General features: G+C 43.8%; 1 protein-coding gene across 1 annotated transcript in view; it reads left to right on the forward strand.

The window, feature by feature from the left end:
- The window catches only part of ilvbl (ilvB (bacterial acetolactate synthase)-like), a 40,974-nt gene extending 21,307 nt beyond the window's left edge, over positions 1-19,667 (forward strand). Inside the window, exons 10-15 of the mRNA XM_060846911.1 lie at positions 454-568; positions 4,033-4,202; positions 5,370-5,440; positions 13,570-13,641; positions 17,004-17,109; positions 18,596-19,667. Of these exons, the coding sequence (XP_060702894.1) occupies positions 454-568; positions 4,033-4,202; positions 5,370-5,440; positions 13,570-13,641; positions 17,004-17,109; positions 18,596-18,774 (713 nt within the window). The 3' untranslated portion in view covers positions 18,775-19,667. The remainder of the gene's footprint in view (positions 1-453; positions 569-4,032; positions 4,203-5,369; positions 5,441-13,569; positions 13,642-17,003; positions 17,110-18,595) is intronic.
- The last annotated feature ends 468 nt before the right edge of the window (positions 19,668-20,135 follow it).

Genomic DNA, 20,135 nt, shown 5'->3' on the forward strand with positions numbered 1-20,135 from the left:
TCATTGGGGTGAGAAACTAAAATTGTTTCTAAACTCAACACTGCTGTTTTCTGAACTGAGCTGAAAACCGAGCAAATGACCTTGAACATTTACTTCACCTGTTGTAATCCCAACAAAATAAATCTTGCCAAGCCCAGGGGTCTGTACTTACTGTTTTATCACAGATTGATTGATTTATTTTGAAATCCAAAATGATGATATATCTTTTTCATAATACCTGCCCAAAGACCAACAGGACTAGGAAATTCTGGCTGTCACTGGTTTATTGAAAGAAAGAATAAGTGAATGACACTTGGCAACATTGTTTTGAAAGGATTTTCATGCAGATTGGGACTGACTATCAAGTCACTGAATGAATTTACCCAATGCTGTCACTGTACTCTGAAGCATTATGGTCTTTATTCAGTTGTAACTCTTGCCAAATATCTGATCATTTTAATCTTTCTTTGTCAGGTGATGCTGGTTCCTTTTTAGTTCGGTTGGCAGAGGGTTTGCGAGGTTACCAGGCTCCCCATGATTGGACCCGATACCTGAAGGATGGAGATGTCAAAAAGGAAAAGGCTAATTGGTACAAATACATGAATGCTGTAACATTGGAAAACCATGTGCTTTTTAATAGTATAATATAAGCAACAGACCTACATGATCATGCTTTAAGTTATGAAAAACTGAGATGGGGTAAAGGGAATTTCTAGTGATATGAGGGACAAAATTAAATGCGAGAGACTAAAGAAAATGCAACAGAAGAAACACCTAAGTTCAGAAAATTTAAGCTAAGTAGTTGAGGCAAAAACAAGTTTTCATCGGCTGTCCTTTGCTTTGGGATAGGTTTGACCCATAGCACTGTGATCTCCATATTGAGGCAGTTCCAGGGTCCACTTCAGCTGGGGTCAGAATTGAAACCAATGCTGCTGGCACCGGTTTGGACCATGCTAGCTGTCCACCCAAACTGCTTACGCGAAACTCTGTTATAGCCTGGAACTATGGATAGTGATGGTAGAGATGACACATGGCTAATAAAGAATCTCTCCGGCCATTATTGCTGCCACTGGTGTGTATTTGTAGGACTTGCATATTGCCACTCAACTAGTCTGAGGTGTCAGTGCGGAGCACTTTGGGGCCAGCGATCAAATTTGATTTGGGGTAGTCAACATGGCTTTTTGCCTGGGAAATTACGTCTCTCAAACTTGATTGAGTTTTTTGAAGAAGTAACAAAGAGGATTAAGGGCAGAGCGTTGGACGTGATCTATAGGGACTTCAATAAGGCATTCGACCATGGGAGACTGGTTAGCAAGGCTAGATCTCGTGGAATACAGGGAGAACTAGCCGTTGGGATACAGAACTGGTTCAAAGGTAGAGGACAGAGGGTGGTGGTGGAGATTTGTTTTTCAGACTGGAGGCCTGTGACCAGTGGGGTGCCACAAGGACCAGTGCTGGGTCCACTGCCTTTTGTCATATAGTGGCAGATGGAGTTTAATTCCGATAAATGTGAGGTGCTACATTTTGGGAAAGCAAATCTTAGCAGGATTAATGCACTTAATGATAAGGTCCTAGAGAGTGTTGCTGAACAAAGAGACCTTGGAGTGCAGGTTCATAGCTCCTTGAAAGTGGAGTCACAGGTAGATAGGATAGTGAAGAAGGCATTTGGTATGCTTTCCTTTATTGTTCAGAGCATTGAGTACAGGAGTTGGGAGGTCATGTTGCGGCTGTACAGAATGTTGATTAGGCCACTTTTGGAATATCGTGTGCAATTTTGGTCGTCTTCCTATTGGAAGGTTGTTGTGAAATTTGAAAGGGTTTGGAAAAAGATTTACAAGGATGTTGCCAGAGTTGGAGAATTTGAGCTACAGGGAGAGGCTGAACAAGCTGGGGCTGTTTTCCCTGGAGCATCGGAGGCTGAGGGGGTGACCTGATAGAGGTTTATAAAATCATGAAGGACATGGATAGGATAAATAGGCAAGTCTTTTCTCTGAGGTGGGGGAGTCCAGAGCTAGCGGGCATAGGTTTAGGGTGAAAGGGGAAAGATATAAGAGGCAACTTTTCATGCAGAGTGGTGTGTGTATGGAATGAGCTGCCAGAGGAAGTGGTGGAGGCTAGTACAATTGAAGTATTTCAAAAGGCATTTGAATGGGTATATGAGTAGGAAGGATTTGTAGGGATATGGGCCGGGTGCTGGCAGGTGGGACTAGATTGGGTTGGGATATCTGGTTTGGCATGGACGAGTTGGACCGAAGGGTCTGATTCCATGCTGTATATCTCAATCACACTGTGACTCTAGTCAGCCCTTGGGCAACTGTCTGTCTGTGTGGAATTTCGACATTCTCTCTGCGTCTGTGCAGGTTCCATCCCACAGTCCAAAGATACACCAATTAGCCATGAGAAATACAGCATTGCAGGGATAGAGTAAAGGGATTGGATGCTCTTTGGAGGCTCGGTGTGGACCCGATGACCTGCTTCACACTGTAGGGATTCTACAATTATAGTTTGGCCACATTACGAATGCACTTTTCTGAGCCATCAAGTCCTGGAGTGACTTAAAGCCAGAAATTCTAATTCAGAGACAGACATGCTATTCACTATGATACAAGACCTGTGTCCAGCTGTGAATATTTGAGATTAAATGGAATAGATCAATGAAGGGATGCGGTGCTGACCTTGAGCTGAACTGTTAGCTGACCTGCATGTTCAAGGTAGTAATTATATTGTAATCGTCTGGGTCACTTTGAGTTTGAGAAGAATCATCTAAACATCCCAGTCCCAAGTACTGGCTGAGGAGCTCTGCAGCATATTACATGGGCTTTCCTGTCGATGGATGACAGGATGGCACCCAGATGTCATACAGACACATCAATTGCTTGCAAGGCTCTAGCACAAGTACTACATTTTGATCAAATTGTCAGATGTTGGAAAAAAATCAGTAACAAGTGGTCAATGCTTACAAGAGGGAAGGATCAGGCCAGGCCAATGAAAAAAGGGACTAGAATTGCATGTTGAGTTTTATTGTTGAAGATTTAAATTGTGGCAATAAATTCAGAAGTGTGAATGTTTGTAATGATGTATGATGCAAGCTTCAAAAATCAAGAGGTGTGTGCCAAATATTAGGAAGCTTGCAGTAAGAAGGGAAAGGGGTTAGTGCTTGTTTTACCCATTAGGTAAGGTGCCATTCAGATAACCGATCCAAAACATGGCACTGTTGACAGTGCAGCACTTCCTCAGTGGTGCTGAATAACTAGGCCTGGATTATCATGTCTGGATGGATTTTAACCCTCCTTTAGCTGGGTCAGAAACTTCAAGGTCCCTCCCTAGGAATACTCTGTTGATATGCCATATGTGCTGCAGTAGTTCACCCTCACCTTCCCAAGGAAATGAGCAATGAATATCGGTCTTGCTACTTTACACAACTTTCTTTAAAAACTTTTTTTAAAAAGGCTAACATATTAGTAAGCTGGAGAGGGTTCAGAAGATAATTACCAGGATGTTGCCAGATGTGGAAGGTGAGTTATAAAGACAGGCTGAGACTTTCTTTAACTGGAGTTTAGAAGGTTCAGAGATGTCCTTTGAAGGAGATTATAAAGTTAATAGTAGGTGTCTTTTCCCTAGGGTGGACAATTTCAAGACTAGGGAACACATTTTTAGGATGAGAGGAGAGAGATTTTAAACAAGACATAAGGGGCAAATATGTTTTACAAACAGGGTAGTTTGCATATGGATTGAACTTCTTGAGGAAGTAGTCAATGTGGACACAATTGCAATGTTTAGAAGAAATTTGGATAGGTGCACAAATAGGAAAAGTTTGGAGGAATGTGGGCCAGGAGCAGGCAGGTGGGACTAGTTTAGTTTGAGATTATGTTCTATATGGATTGGTTGGCCTGAAAGGTCTGTTTCCACACTGTATGTCTCTGACTGTGTGTGGGTGTGATTAATTTGAGTCACGGAATACAAAATTTCAAGGCTTTAAAGTCTGGATTGGTCAAATAAAATGTATAGATTGGGCACAAGTTCTGAAATGGAATTTTGTCTTTCATTTTTCAGTGAAAAAGCGGAGGAGGAAGTGATGACACATCTGAATCCTCTGAAAGTTCTGCATCGTGTTGAGCATTTGATGGAGGAGGACAGCATCATAGTGACTGATGGGGGTGATTTTGTGGGGAGTGCTGCTTATATCTTAAAACCCCGAGGACCTCTCCGCTGGCTCGATCCTGGTTAGTACAAACTGAATTGTTGGAGGAGCTCTGGGGAGCGGGAAATCCTTTTTGGAAAGTGAATATTGCTCTAAGCTGGCTGGAGTTCCTTTCTGTGGTGAGAGTCTATTTTCATTTGGATGGGGTACCAATGTGTAGGTGCTTCTAGGAGTGGGGTCGGGAGGCAAAGAATGTTTATTCTACAATCAAGTATTAATTATGGAACAATTCAGATGTTAATTTTGCACTGAATTGTAGAAAAGAACTCCTTATTTCACCCTTTGGACATCTCATATACTTTGCAATCTATGAATCACTTTTGAATTGTAATTGCTTTTATTAGGCAAATATCCCAACCAATTTGATTCAGCAAAGTCTCATTCACAGCAGGACTGAATGATCAGACAATCTGATTTTGGCAATGCCAGTTGGAGGAGAAATGTAACCAAATACCTTAATTCCTTGCAAGGTCAAGATTTGGGCTGATTGGGTGCAGTTTAATGTTTTGTCTGAAAAGCATTACTTTGGGTTACTGCAGTAGTCTCTGTCCAGTGAGCTGGAATACCTATTTGTATTATGTGCTCCAGAATCTTTAATGCGCAACTATAACCTCATTTTTTTGTGTCAATTTCAAAATAAGTTTCTATCTCAAAATTAACGTCCAGAAGTGGAAGAGAGAGCTGGGTTAATGTCAGTGGAAGTTGTCAGTAAAGCAGAATGTGATGCTGTTGAATGAAAGGAGCTTGATGTTGGGTCAAGGCAGATTATATGGGAATTGGGGCAGCAAGATATAGTTATGGTCTCTGTGGCACTCCTGTGTTCGAGGTGGTGATTGTTTGCATATTTGCAGCTTTATAAATGCTAGTAATCTGGAATAGTCACTGGCCAGTTGAGGATTTTTATTGAGAGCAAGTTGATTGAATTGGAACAGGGCCGGGACAGTGTAGCAATCCTTCACTGCTGCACTGAATGTTGTCCGTGTTCCTAATCCAACTCCTGGTCCAAGGCTTAAGCCAATAATTATGTGATCTAGGAAAGAAAAACTGAGCCATACTGTTTGCTACCCCCTTACCTCAGATACCACCCACACTGATTTAAGACCTCCATCTATCTTGTGTTTCCCTATCTGTTTGCAAGCAGCATCTGTGTTTCTCACAGATTGTTCCTCTCTGATCTTTCTGCCCCCAGGAGCATTTGGCACACTTGGAGTAGGTGGTGGATTTGCGCTGGGAGCCAAACTTTGCAGACCAGAGTCGCAGGTCAGTGCATTGTACCCTGTTTCTTTACAGAAGCTGAGTGCATAAGGCTGAGAACAGAAAGTGAAAAATTATGAATATTTTATCAGATCTTTTAAATGTCTAATTTAAAATATTTGGATGCCTTGAGGAAGCCAGTGAGAGATTAATCCAGCCTGCCAGAGTTTTGTCCTTAAGACGGAGGAGTGGACGTAAGGCCATTCAGCCCATCGAGTCCATTCCGCCATTTAATCATGGATGATGGGCATTTCAACTCCATTTACCCGCACTCTCCCTACATCCCTTAATTCCTTGCAAGGTCAAGAATTTATCAATCTCTGCCTTGAAGACATTTAATGTCCTGGCCTCCATTGTTGTCTTCTGATGAGACTAGGCCAGTAAATTGCTTTCAGTTTGGCAAGCTCAGTGTAAGGATTACTGCAATTGACAACCATATGATACAGACGGGATTGGCTTTCTCAAAGTCATAGTTAGGATGTATTATTCCAGAACTTTCAGGGAAGCCACTGCTGAGTTTGTACTGCAGGATGTTCTTGTGAAGATTCAGTAATTTTTGGCATAAAGGAGCAGTGCTGTGAGTTACGAATTATCACAAATTTGTGCCAGTCAGTGGGAGCTCACCATAATCTCACCACATGGTACAAGGACAAAGAAGAAAAGTCATGTGTGATGTCCAAGAAGATGGGTGAGATTCTTAATGAGTATTTTACATCAGTATTCACTGAGGATAGGGACATGATGAATGTTGAGGGTATGGATAGATGTTTGATTACTCCAGGTCAAGTCGGCATATGGAGTGAGGAAGTGTTGAGTATTCTAAAAGGCATTAAGATGAGCAAGTCCCCAGGTCAGGATGGGATCTATCCCAGGTTACTGAGGAAAATGAGAGAGGAAATAGCATGGGCCTTAACACATATCTTTGCAGCATCCTTGAACACGGGCGAGGTCCCAGAGTACTGAAGAATTGCTAATGTTGTCCCCTTGTTGAAGAAGGGTAGCAGAGATAATCCAGGTAATTATAGACTGGTGAGAGTGACATCAGTGGTAGGGAAACTGCTGGAGAAGATATTGAGGGGTAGGATCTATTTACATTTGCAAGAAAATGGGCTTATCTGTGGTAGGCAGCATGCTGGGAAAGTCTTGTCTTACCAACTTAATAGAATTCTTTGAGGAAGTGACAAAGTTGACTGAAGAGGGAAATGCCTAGATGTCATGTACGTGAACTTCAGTAAAGTGTTTAATAAGGTTCCCCCATGATAGGCTGATGGCGAAAGTGAAGTCGCATGGGGTCCAGGGTGTACTAGCTAGATGGATTGAGAACTCACTGGGCAACAGGACACAGAGTAGCAGTAGAAGGGACTTTTCTCCAAATGGAGAACTGTGACCAGTGGTGTTCCACAGGTATCCATGTTGGGATCACTGTTGTTTGTGATATACATAAATTCTGGTTGAAGATTTGTAGCTCGGGTGTCCGTTGTTGTGGTTCTGTTCGCCGAGCTGGAAGTTTTTGCTGCAAACGTTTCGTTCCCTGGCTAGGGAACATCATCAATGCTATTGGAGCCTCCTGTGAAGCGCTGCTTTGATGTTTCTTCCGGTATTTATAGTGGTTTGTTCTTGCCGCTTCCGGGTGTCAGTTTCAGCTGTAGTAGTTTGTATGTGGGGTCCAGGTTGATGTGTCTGTTGATGGATCTTCTTGCCATTTCCGGGTGTCAGTTTCAGCTGTAGTGGTTTGTATATGGGGACCAAGTCTATGTGTCTGTTAATGGAGTTTGTGGATGAATGCCATGCCTCTAGGAATTCCCTGGCTGTTCTCTGTCTGGCTTGTCCTATGATGGTAGTGTTTTCCCAGTCAAATTCATAGATTAGATTAGATTACTTAGATTACTTACAGTGTGGAAACAGGCCCTTCGGCCCAACAAGTCCACACCGACCCGCCGAAGCGCAACCCACCCATACCCCTACATTTACCCCACTACGGGCAATTTAGCATGGCCAATTCACCTGACCCGTACATCTTTGGACTGTGGGAGGAAACCGGAGCACCCGGAGGAAACCCACGCAGACACGGGGAGAACGTGCAAACTCCACACAGTCAGTCGCCTGAGTCGGGAATTGAACCCAGGTCTCTGGCGCTGTGAGGCAGCAGTGCTAACCACTGTGCCACCGTGCCGCCCCTTGTTCCTGGTTGTCTGAGTGTATGGCTACCTAGGGATAGCTGCTCGTGTCGTTTTGTGGCTAGCTGATGTTCATGGATGCGGATTGTTAGCTGTCTTCCTGTTTGTCCTATATAGTGTTTTGTGCAGTCCTTGCATGGTATTTTGTAAACTACGTTAGTTTGGCTCATGCTGGCTATTGGGTCCTTCGTTCTAGTGAGTTGTTGTCCGAGTGTGGAAGTTGGCTTGTGTGCTGTTATGAGTCCTAAGGGTCGCAGTAGTCTGGCTGTCAGTTCTGAGACGCTCCTGACGTATGGTAGTGTGGCTAGTCCTTTTGGTTGTGGCATGTCCTCGTTCCGTGGTCTATCTCTTAGGCATCTGGTGATAAAGTTGCGTGGGTATCCGTTTTTGCGAATACCTTGTATAGGTGTTCCTCTTCCTCTTTTCACAGTTCTGGTGTACTGCAGTGTGTTGTGGCTCTTTTGAATAGTGTCCTGATGCAGCTTCGTTTGTGTGTGTTGGGGTGGTTACTTTCATAGTTTAGGACTTGGTCTGTGTGTGTTGGTTTCCTGTGTACCCTTGTGGTGAATTCTCCGTTGGGTGTTCTCTCTACTAACACGTCTAGGAATGGGAGTTGGCTATCCTTTTCCTCTTCTCTCGTGAATCGTATTCCTGTGAGTGTGGCGTTGATGATTCGGTGTGTTTTTTCTATTTCTGTGTTTTTGATGATTACAAAGGTGTCATCGACGTATCTGATCCAGAGTTTGGGTTGGATTTGTGGTAGGGATGTACGTTCTAACCTTTGCATAACTGCCTCTGCTATGAGTCCCGAGATTGGTGATCCCATGGGTGTTCCGTTGATTTGTTCGTATATCTGATTGTTGAATGTAAAGTGTGTGGTGAGGCACAGGTCCAGTAGTTTAAGTATGCCGTCCTTGTTGATAGGTTTGGCCTCTTGTGTTCTGTTATGTATGTCCAGTAGGTTGGCTATTGTTTCTCTGGCTAGGGTTTTGTCAATTGAAGTGAACAGTGCCGTCACGTCGAATGATACCATGGTTTCTTCTTTGTCTATGTGTGTATTCCTGATGATGTCCAAGAATTCCTGTGTTGATTTTATGGAGTGTTTGGATCCGCTGACTAGGTGTTTCCGTTTTTGTTGTAGTTCTTTGGCCAGTTTGTATGCTGGTGTCCCTGGTAGTGATACTATGGGTCTGAGTGGGATGTCTGGTTTGTGTACTTTGGGTAGTCCGTAGAATCTGGGGGTGTTGTTGCTTTCAGGTTTCATTCTTTGCTGGTCCGCTTTGGTTATCTGTCCATTTTTTTGCAGATTCCTTAGTGTGTTGATTATTCTATTGGTGAGTTGTGGTGTGGGGTCGGAATAATTCATTTGGTAGGTGTTGGTGTCTGCGAGTAGTTGTTGTGCTTTATTGATGTAGTCTGATTTATCTAAGATGACCGTCATTCTGCCTTTATCTGCCGGTAGTATGATTATGTTCTTGTCATTTTTCAGTGCTTTCAGTGCTTCCCTCTCCTTGGTGTTGAGGTTATGTGTATGTCGTTTTCTTACCATCATAGGTACGACCGTTTTTCTCTTCTGTCAGTCCATTGTTCCTGAGTGTGCATTCCAGTGCTGCTAGGAAGTCTGCTGTGTTGGCATCCCTGTAGTTGTATTTGAGTCCCTTGGCCAGTATAGTTCTTTCCGTGTCTGTGAACTGTCTGTGGGAGAGGTTTTTAACCCAGGTGTGTGTTGTAGTGTCCTCCTGTTTGTGAGTTAGTTTGTCCATTTTTTCTTTTAGTGCCGTTTTTTTGCGAAGTGTTGTCCTGTTCTGTCCTATAGTGATAGCCTGTTCTATGGTCCGGGTCCATTCCTGATTAGTGGTTTTTAAAATTAACGACTTTTGGCGCGCAATTTCTTGCTTGTATTTGTGCAGTCGGTTGTGAGCGTCTGTGATCATTACCTGGACCATCCTGAATCCGTTCTTCTTGGCTGTTTCCCTGGCTTGTGGATTATTTACTGGAGGTCTGTACTTGACACATTGTGGCAGGATTTGATTTTTTCTGCATTCGTGGAGGAACCGGAGTTGTTCATGTGTTGCGCTTAGGCGGTTAGCGCAGGATTCCCATCTCCTGGCATGTCTCAGCGTTTCTCGCCCGTAAGTGTTTAAAGTCTGGTTGAAGATTTGTAGCTCGGGTGTCCGTACAAACTGGCCAAAGAACTACAACAAAAACTGAAACACCTAGTCAGCGGATCCAAACACTCCATAAAATCAACACAGGAATTCTTGGACATCATCAGGAATACACACATAGACAAAGAAGAAACCATGGTATCATTCGACGTGACGGCACTGTTCACTTCAATTGACAAAACCCTAGCCAGAGAAACAATAGCCAACCTACTGGACATACATAACAGAACACAGGAGGCCGAACCTATCAACAAGGACGGCATACTTAAACTACTGGACCTATGCCTCACCACACACTTTACATTCAACAATCAGATATACGAACAAATCAACGGAACACCCATGGGATCACCAATCTCGGGACTCATAGCAGAGGCAGTTATGCAAAGGTTAGAACGTACATCCCTACCACAAATCCAACCCAAACTCTGGATCAGATACGTCGATGACACCTTTGTAATCATCAAAAACACAGAAATAGAAAAAACACACCGAATCATCAACGCCACACTCACAGGAATACGATTCACGAGAGAAGAGGAAAAGGATAGCCAACTCCCATTCCTAGACATGTTAGTAGAGAGAACACCCAACGGAGAATTCACCACAAGGGTACACAGGAAACCAACACACACAGACCAAGTCCTAAACTATGAAAGTAACCACCCCAACACACACAAACGAAGCTGCATCAGGACACTATTCAAAAGAGCCACAACACACTGCAGTACACCAGAACTGCGAAAAGAGGAAGAGGAACACCTATACAAGGTATTCGCCAAAAACGGATACCCACGCAACTTTATCACCAGATGCCTAAGAGATAGACCACGGAACGAGGACATGCCACAACCAAAAGGACTAGCCACACTACCATACGTCAGGAGCGTCTCAGAACTGACAGCCAGACTACTGCGACCCTTAGGACTCATAACAGCACACAAGCCAACTTCCACACTCGGACAACAACTCACTAGAACGAAGGACCCAATAGCCAGCATGAGCCAAACTAACGTAGTTTACAAAATACCATGCAAGGACTGCACAAAACACTATATAGGACAAACAGGAAGACAGCTAACAATCCGCATCCATGAACATCAGCTAGCCACAAAACGACACGAGCAGCTATCCCTAGTAGCCATACACTCAGACAACCAGGAACATGAATTTGACTGGGAAAACACTACTATCATAGGACAAGCCAGACAGAGAACAGCCAGGGAATTCCTAGAGGCATGGCATTCATCCACAAACTCCATTAACAGACACATAGACTTGGACCCCATATGCAAACCACTACAGCTGAAACTGACACCCGGAAACGGCAAGAAGATCCATCAACAGACACATCAACCTGGACCCCACATACAAACTACTACAGCTGAAACTGATACCCGGAAGCGGCAAGAACAAACCACTATAAATACCGGAAGAAACATCAAAGCAGCGCTTCACAGGAGGCTCCAATAGCACTGATGATGTTGCCTAGCCAGGGAACGAAACGTTTGCAGCAAAAACTTCCAGCTCGGCGAACAGAACCACAATATACATAAATGATCTGGAGGAAGGTACAGGTGGTCTGATTAGCAAGTTTACAGATGACACTAAGATTGGTGGAGTAGCAGATAGTGAAGGGGGCTGCCAGAGAATACAGCAGAATATAGATAGATGGGGGAGTTGGGCGGAGAAATGGCAGATGGAGTTCAATTCGGGCAAATGCGAGGTGATGCATTTTGGAAGATCTAATTCAAGAGCGAACTATACAGCAAATGGAAAACTGATGTGCAGAGTGACCTAGGTGTTCAGGTCCATTGTACCCTGAAGGTGGCAACGCAGGACGATAGAGTCGTCAAGGAGGCGTACGGCATGCTTTCCTTCATCGGACGAGGTATTGAGTGCAAGAGTTGGCAGTTATATAAGACTTTAGTTTGACCACGTTTGGAATACTCTGTATTCTGGTCGCCATATTACCAAAAGGATGTTGATGCTTTAGAGAGGGTGCAGAGGAGGTTCACCAGGATGTTGCCTGTTAGAGAGGGTGCGAGCTATGAGGAGAAGTTGAGTAGATTAGGATTATTTTCATTAGAAAAACGGAGGTTGAGGGGGACCAGATTGAGGCTTACAAAATCATGAGAAGTATAGACAGGCTGGATAACAAGAAGCTTTTTCCCAGAGTGGGGGACTCATGAGGGGTCATGAGTTCAAAGTGAAAGGGGAAACATTTAAAGGAGTTATGCTTGGTAAGTTCTTTACATAGAGGATAGTGGGTGTCTGGAGCACATTGCCAGTGAAGGTGGTCGAGGCAGGCATGATAGCGTCATTTAAGATGTATCTAGACAGATAAATGAATGGACAGGGAGCAGAGGGATACAGATCCTTAGAAAACAGGCAACAGATTTAGATGGATGATCTGGGGCGCAGGCTTGAAGGGCTGATGGACCTGTTCCTGTGCTGTAATTTTCTTTGTTGAAGAAGTTGCTGCCTTTGTCGTAATTAAAGCTTGCTGCAGAAAATCAAGCGATGGGCTTTCACAGTACAAGGGGTCCTGTTAATGAGGTAGCTTTTAGACTTAATGAAATGTGCACATTCCCAATTCAGAAAATGAATGATAGATGTTCATGCTGTTAGACATTGAATTGTGGGGCGATGTTTTTATCATTTCTGTTCTGGTATTTCCATTGCTGCTCTATCTCCTATCCATCCAATCTTGCTTTCACTATTAATTTCATAGAATCCCTACAGTGTGGAAGCAGGCCATTCGGCCCATTGGGTCCACACCGACCCTCCAAAGAGCAACCCATCCAGACCCAAGCCCTACACTATTCCTGTAACCCTGCATTTCCCATGGCTAGCCTACCTAGCCTGCACATCCCTGGATATTATATGTAATTTCCCATGGCTAATCCATCTAACCTGCGCAGTGGGAGGAAACCCACGCAGACACTGGGAGAATGTGCAAACTCCACACAGACAGTCACCAGAGGCAGGAATTGAACCTGGGTGCCTGGCACTGTGAAGCTGCAGTCGTAACCGCTGAGTCCACTTCTTCTGGAATTAATTAATTGATTGATTCAAATTCAAACAGTTTCCTTCAGTTACTGTTGGCCCGGATTCACTTGTCCTGTTTCCCTCACCTTGACGGGGTTGGCACTGTGGCTCAGTGGTTAGCTCTGCTACATCACGATGCTTGGATTCGTTTCCACCCTCAGATGACTGTGTGGAGTCTGTGTGGGTTTCCTCCAACAGTCCAAATATGTGTAGGCCAGGTGGATTGGTTATGCTAAATTGGCTGTGATGTCCAGGGATGTGCAGGCTAGGTGGGTTAGCCGTGGGAAATGCAGGGTTTCAGGGATAGGGTGAATCTGGGTGAGATACTCTTCAGGGGGTCAGTTTGGACTCGATGGACCAAGTATCCTGCTTCCACGCTGTGGAGATTCTATGATCAACTAGAATTTCCTGCAAATGGCAGCACCAAATAAACTGGAACTCTTGGAGAAAGAAGTCGAACACACAGAAATAACTGTGAGGTGGCTGCACTTCACAGTTCTTCTGGGGAGTCAGAAATCCTTACTGCACATCAGACCTCTTGTTCTTGGCTGGAGATTGTTCAGTACCACACCTGAGTTCCTCAAGTGTGTTCCCAGCACTTTGAGAAATTTGGAAACATCCATGAATTTCAAAAGGCAGACTCATTTTTTTAAAAAGTGTGTTCATTGGACCCTGAAGAGAAAGAGATTGCTGTAGTGTTGTTCAGAGTTCAGACTCCCTATTTTTATTTAATATTTAGGTTTGGATTGTTTATGGCGATGGTTCCCTTGGCTACAGCATTGCTGAATTTGACACATTCAAACGTCACAAGGTATGTGTCACATCTCTGCTTATACTAAATGGGCAATTATTAATACTTAGTAATTTCTTACTGTTGCAAGGTTCACTGCTTTCTGGAAATGTCTCAGCAGTCTCAAGATATCTTCATTGGATAGGAATTTGGGATGGTCCCCTCATCCTGCTGCTGCTGTTTTGTAAGCTACCCTTGTCCAGAGTTGTTTTACTAGTGGAAGGAGTCTGAGTTTCCTGTGCCATATCATGACACAGGCGAGCGAGTAATGGTCCTACCTGGTCGCTTGCTAATGTTTCATCCAACATGGTCAGATCTTTGTGATTGGGACATTATATAAATACTACTTGTTATTGTGCCTTTACCTTGACGAGACCCTGCCCTTCACTGCAATGCCCTCAGCCAAGTTTGTGACCAAATCAATAACTCCCAATTTATAGAGTTAGGGTATGGACCAGCCAGTGTGGAGAGTGCTTTAATTCACTAAGGTCATTTGGAAAGGCAGGAATTTGTTCTGATGTAACTTCAATTAAGTAGAATAATTTGTCTTACTTTAATCTTTTTAATACGATGGAATATTTCAATATTAAGGAGGAAAGGCAATGGTCTGATGATGTTGTTGCCAGACTGGTAATCCAGAAACTCCGCAAATGTTCTGGGCACCTGGGAGATTTTTTTAAAGTCTGGAATTAATCATCTATTATGACCATGAAACCAATGTCAATTTTCAGAAAAACCCATCTGGTTCATTAGAACATAGAACAAAGAAAATACAGCGCAGTACAGGCTCTCCGGCCCTCGATGTTGCGCTGATCCAAGCCCACCTAACCTACACTAGCCCACTTTCTTCCATATGCCTATCCGATGCCCGTTTAAATGCCCATATAAGACAGAGAGTCCCCCACTGTTACTGGCAGGGCATTCCATGAACTCACGACTCGCTGAGTAAAGAATCTACCCCTAACATCTGTCCTATACCTACCACCCCTTAATTTAAAGCTATGCCCCCTCGTAATATCTGACTAATGTCCTTTAGAGAAGTAAATCTGCCATCCTTACCTTGTCTGGCTTTTGTGTGAATCCAGAGTCACAACAATGTGGTTGACTCTCAGCTGCCCTCCAAACTGTTATAGTAAGTCACTCAGTTACATCAATCAGTATAAAGTCTCAACAAAGAAATTAAACCAGGTGGATCACCTGCAAGCGGCCTAGGCATCAGAAAAGACAGTGGCTGAAACAGACTGTTGATCCTGCAAAGTTCTCTCCTCAGGGGCTAGTGCCAAATTGGGAGAGCAGTCTCAAACTAGTCAAGCAACATCTGGCATAGTCATACTCATGGAATCATACCTTACAGACAATGTGCCAGACACCACCACCACCATCACCAATTCTGGATAGGTCCTGCATCCAGCAGGACAGACCCAGCAGAGGTGGGAGCACGGAGACGTACACTTGGGAGGAAATTCCCCTTGGAGTCCTCCATATCGCGCCCCATGAAATCTCATGGCTTCAGGCTAAACATGAGCAAGGAAACTTCCTGCTGATTATGACATACCATTATCCCCTGACTGATGAATCAGTATTCCTCCATGTTAAACAGCATTTGGTGGAAGCACTGAGGGTGACAAGGGCAGAAAAGGTACTCTGGGTGGAGGATTTCAATGTCCACCAGCAAAAGTGGCCCAGCAGCAGCAGCAGCACTGAGCTGGTCAGGTCCCAAAGGGCATAGCTGCTAGACTGGATCTGCAGCAAGTGGTGAGGGGAACCAACAAGAGAAAAAGACATGCTTGACTTCACCCTTAATACTCTGCATACTGCAGGTGCATCTGTCCATGACCGTATTGGTAAGAATAAACTCCACACAGACCTTGTGGAGACAAAGTCACATTGAGAATGCCCTTCATTGTATTTTGTGGAAAAGCGAGGTGCTGGAAAAGCACAGCAGGTCAGGGAGCATGTGAGGAGCAGGAGAATCGTCATTTGGGCATAAGCCCTTCATCAGGAATGACTTGATGAAGGGATTATGTAAGAAACGTTGACTGTCCTGCTCCTTGGATGCTGCCTGATCTACTGTGGTTTTCCAATACCACACTTTTCAACTCTGACTCTCAGTATCTGCTGTCCCTCTTCCTCCCATTGTACTTTGTGGCATTATCACAGTGCTAAACAGGACAGACTTCGAACAGATCTAGCAACACAATACAGGGCAATCAAGAGGTGCCATGGGCCATCAACAGTTGCAAAACATTACTCCAACACAATCTGCAGTCTCATGGCCTGACATGTCCCCACTCAACCATTACCATCCAGCCAGGGGATCAACCCTGGTTCAATGAGAGTACAGGAGCAGTGCCAGCCTTACCTACATATGAGGTGTCAACCTCTTGAAGCTACCAAACATTACTACTTGCTTGCCAAATAGCATAAGCAGCAACTGATAGAGCTAAATGATCCCACAACCAATAGGTCAGATCTTGTAAGTCTTTCCTATCCAGTTGTGAATGGTGGTACATAATTAACCAACTCACTAGAGGAGGAGGCTCCATAAGTATCTTCATTGTCAATGATGGGGGCTAACAACAGAGCAGTGAGCCACTCACCATCCTGACTTGGAAACATATTGATGTTTGTTCACTGTCACTGGGTCAAAATCCTGGAATTCCCTCCCTAAGGGCAATGTGAGTCAATCTACAAAATATAGACTGTTCAAGATCCACCACCACCTGCTCAAGGGCAACTTGGGAACAGGTGAGAAATGCTGGCTTATCAGCAGTATCCATGTCCCAAAAGTGAATTTTTTAAAAAAATGACACTTTGTGTTGCTGACTGTATCTCTGCTGATGTGAGTCTGACTACCTCTCACTACCACACTGTAACTCTTCCTAACACCTGTTACTGACAAAATCTCATTCAGAGTATATGGGTACAACCATCGTTTGTTGTTCATTTGTAATTGCCCTTATAACAGTGCTGATCCACTCTTGAATGCCAAGGGGTGTTCCTTGGTCATATCAACAGGCACTGAAAGTCAATGACATTCCTATAGGTCTGGAGTCAGAGATGCCAGATCAAGTAAGACAGCTTTTTTGTCCTTCATAATTGTACATTGGTGTATTAGATGTATTTTTACAAAAAACCTGGTAATTTCATGGTTACCATTATTGATATTAGCTTTCTCTTTCAGATTTCTTCATTTCATATTGCTGTTATTGATTTCGTTCCCTCACTGTCATCTCATGGCCACTCCCTTTCCAAACAATCAGAAACGTATATTTTTTAGATCAAGTCTGAAACAGCTATTTGTTTTAATAAACGTTGCAGGTAGTCGAGGGTGTGTATTTAAAACTAATTTTCTCACTCATTATTGACCTGTGTTCTTTCAGACTCCTGTCATCGCCTTGGTTGGCAATGATGCTGGCTGGAGCCAGATTTCCCGAGAGCAGGTTCCCTTGCTTGGCAGCAATGTGGCCTGTGGCCTGGCATACACTGGTAGGTGGCTGGATCTTCAACTGTGGTAATACAGAACAAAAATACACCTATTCTGGCTTGTTAAGCTGTCCCCAGCACCCCTTCTGCCTTTGTATTGATAACAGGCAGACCTATGGAAATGGATAAGGAGTTCTCTTCACATTGAATTTAATTCTATGTGAAAAGCAAATTACGTTTTTAATAATTTGCAAGCTGTTTAACTGCTGACTCTGAACCAGTTTGACTAAGCAGACAAGTGCTAATGGTTGAGTATGTAAAGCAAAAATTTGATTCTGCGTTTTATTTTGTTTTTTCTACTTCTTAAATATTTACCCCCACACTACTTCCTAACTGCGGTAGTGCTTATTTTTTCCCCAGCATCCATGTTGTGTGTGGGCAGGTGTGAGACAGTGAGAGACACAAGGTGTACGAATCTTTATTCAATTTCCACCACCAGGAAGATAGGAAACACCCGAGTGGCCAGTGACAAGCAGTGCCCTTCACATCAAAGGGCAATGCTGTGTGATCAAACAGTGAAGGGAGAGGGCAGGGACTAAATCAAAATAGAATTGGAGGGGGAAATAATGCACTCCACTCCCTGCGGCGCCCACCCCTCCCTGAACAACTCCAGGGTGTTGGTGGACACCGCGTGCTCCTTCTGCAAGGACACCCGGACTCGAACGTAACCATGGAAGAGGGGCAGGCAGTCGGCCCCAACGATCCCCTCCACAGCCCGCTGCCTGGACCTGTTTATGGTCAGTTTGGCCAGGCCCAGGAGCAGACCTATGAGGAGGGAGTCTGCGTTTTAACTTGAATCTGCTCATTAAACCCACTTTCACTGAAATCCAGTTCCATAAATGACATCCATCATCTGAGGGATCCAAATGGCCATGAGAGCTTAGACGGTGTCGATAGGCAGTTTCCCTCTGGAGACTATCATAACGTAGCTTTCAACTCTTTTGCTTTGTCCAAACCGGAGAGAGTGAACAGCTGCACCATTAGGAATGTGTTTTGAGCTTGAGGGATTTGTTAAAGATTTAGCCATCCTACACCTTCCATGTATACCCGCTAATATGGTGCAGCTCTGAAACTGAACCAAGACTCCTCCATATCTCCCCATGTGTATGCATGCTGAACAGTAGGATGGCACAAGCAATTGAACAACTGCAATTTGTGCTGTTCAATTGCTCCAATGTTAACTTGGAAATGAACAGCTTTTGCTGAACTTCTGTTAACAACCTGCCATTAAGTCCCTGAATAAAGGAAAGGAAGCCATGAAAGCTACTGATGGCTCAGATCAGAAATGATTACATGGAGCTTGTGTCCTTCCACGTGGTTTCAAGGAGCTCAGTCAGGGAAAGGGAATGTTTGATAGGGTAAAGTCCAATCCTCTTGTCACACATTTCCATGGGGCTGAGGGCAGTGGTGGAAGTCACTCTTAATCCCAGTTATTGCTGATGTTCTGAGCACGTGGAAGGGCCATGACCTTTGTGTCTTTGCTCCACAGATTATCATACAGTTGCTGAGGGATACGGTGGTAAAGGCTTTCTACTGAACCGGGAAAATGAAGATCAAATGGACAATATAATAAGGGCTGCTCAGGAGGAGTGCAGGAATGGGAATCCGACCCTCATAAATGTCCTGATAGGAAAATCGAATTTCAGGGAAGGTTCCATCTCTGTGTAATCATTCCTTTTGTACAGATCATGGATTTGCTGTTTCGTGTGTGCCTTGCCCCATTAAGCTCTTGTCCTAGTGACATAGACAGAAAACAGAATGGTGAAAGATTGTACATAATCATGCAATAGCATTTAATGCACAAGGTACTTAATCAAAGACTAATTTACATGAATGACCACTAATATTTTGATTTTATTTGTTTTTTAGAAAACAAAAATCAGGTTATATTTTATTATTTTTTAAGTTAATCTGTGTGTTAAATTTGAGTCTATCATAGTTGTGTAGCTTGGAACTGGTTAACAGTGGTTTTCATTGCAGTTCCTGGAAGCCACTTGAACAATCTCTCTCTTTGTCCAAGGAACCTCAAGGTTCGTGCTGCTGGGTTTGTCTGTGTGCTGAATGAGCTGTAGCGTGATGCTGTACCCTCCCCAGCAAAACAAAACAGGATCTAGAAACAACATGATCCTTATATCATGAATCACAGGCTCTGGCTAAAATAAAGAAAGAGCCCTTTTGTTTTAGTTTCACTTCACGTGGGAAGTGCATGGCATCTACTGCCTGTGGTAACATGATTTGAATCCAGGAGCTGCTTGTTAAATGGTAGCCATCACCCCTTCCCAAATAGCAGCTGTTACACCTGAAAGAATCTTAAGAAACTGCAATTCCAAAGCTGCTCAATAGTTATCAACTTCACTGCAGTCACTTTACATCCCATTTTTGTAGCAGTGCTGAGAATGCCTGTATAAAGGTCCGGTGTGGTTGACAGTGACACCATGTTGTACATGCCACAGTGAAGCTTTTTTTTTTGTGATCAGATCCATTCTTGAGTCTGCTGGGTTTTCCATGTCCTGTGCAGTTGGTTTTTCCACACGTTCTGCCACTTGCCTCCCCATGTGCTCAGCCGTTTGTCTTCAGCCGAGATTGAGATTGATATCCTTCTGGCCACCATCCTGAAGATGTTTTGGACGTAACAAGGTAACTCAGGAACTTGTGGCAATCCTCGCAAATGGGCAGTTCTAGTTTGTAGTGCCAGTGGTGCTTTCTGATAGTTACTGCTTCTGTTTTAAGAGATTGTGGCAAGATGTGGAAAGAGAAGTGACAGGACTGTCACTGTCTAATCCACGCAATGCTCCATTCTTCCCACACTCTCAACATGGTATACGTATGAATTAAACGGAATCATTGTGCTTCATTGTGAATATCTCTACATTTAGATTATTTTTCTTTGTAAAATGATAGCTATTTTGATAGCTATTAGGCTGTTTCAAATTAATTCTTTCAGATAAATGCTCATTGTTGATCCAAATAATTAACCACTTCCACTCTTAAAAATATTATTCAGAGGGGGAAAAGATGTTCGCGTTTCT

This window comes from Hemiscyllium ocellatum, chromosome 29, assembly GCF_020745735.1.
Source record: "Hemiscyllium ocellatum isolate sHemOce1 chromosome 29, sHemOce1.pat.X.cur, whole genome shotgun sequence".
In the NCBI taxonomy this organism is placed as follows: Eukaryota; Metazoa; Chordata; class Chondrichthyes; order Orectolobiformes; family Hemiscylliidae; genus Hemiscyllium; species Hemiscyllium ocellatum.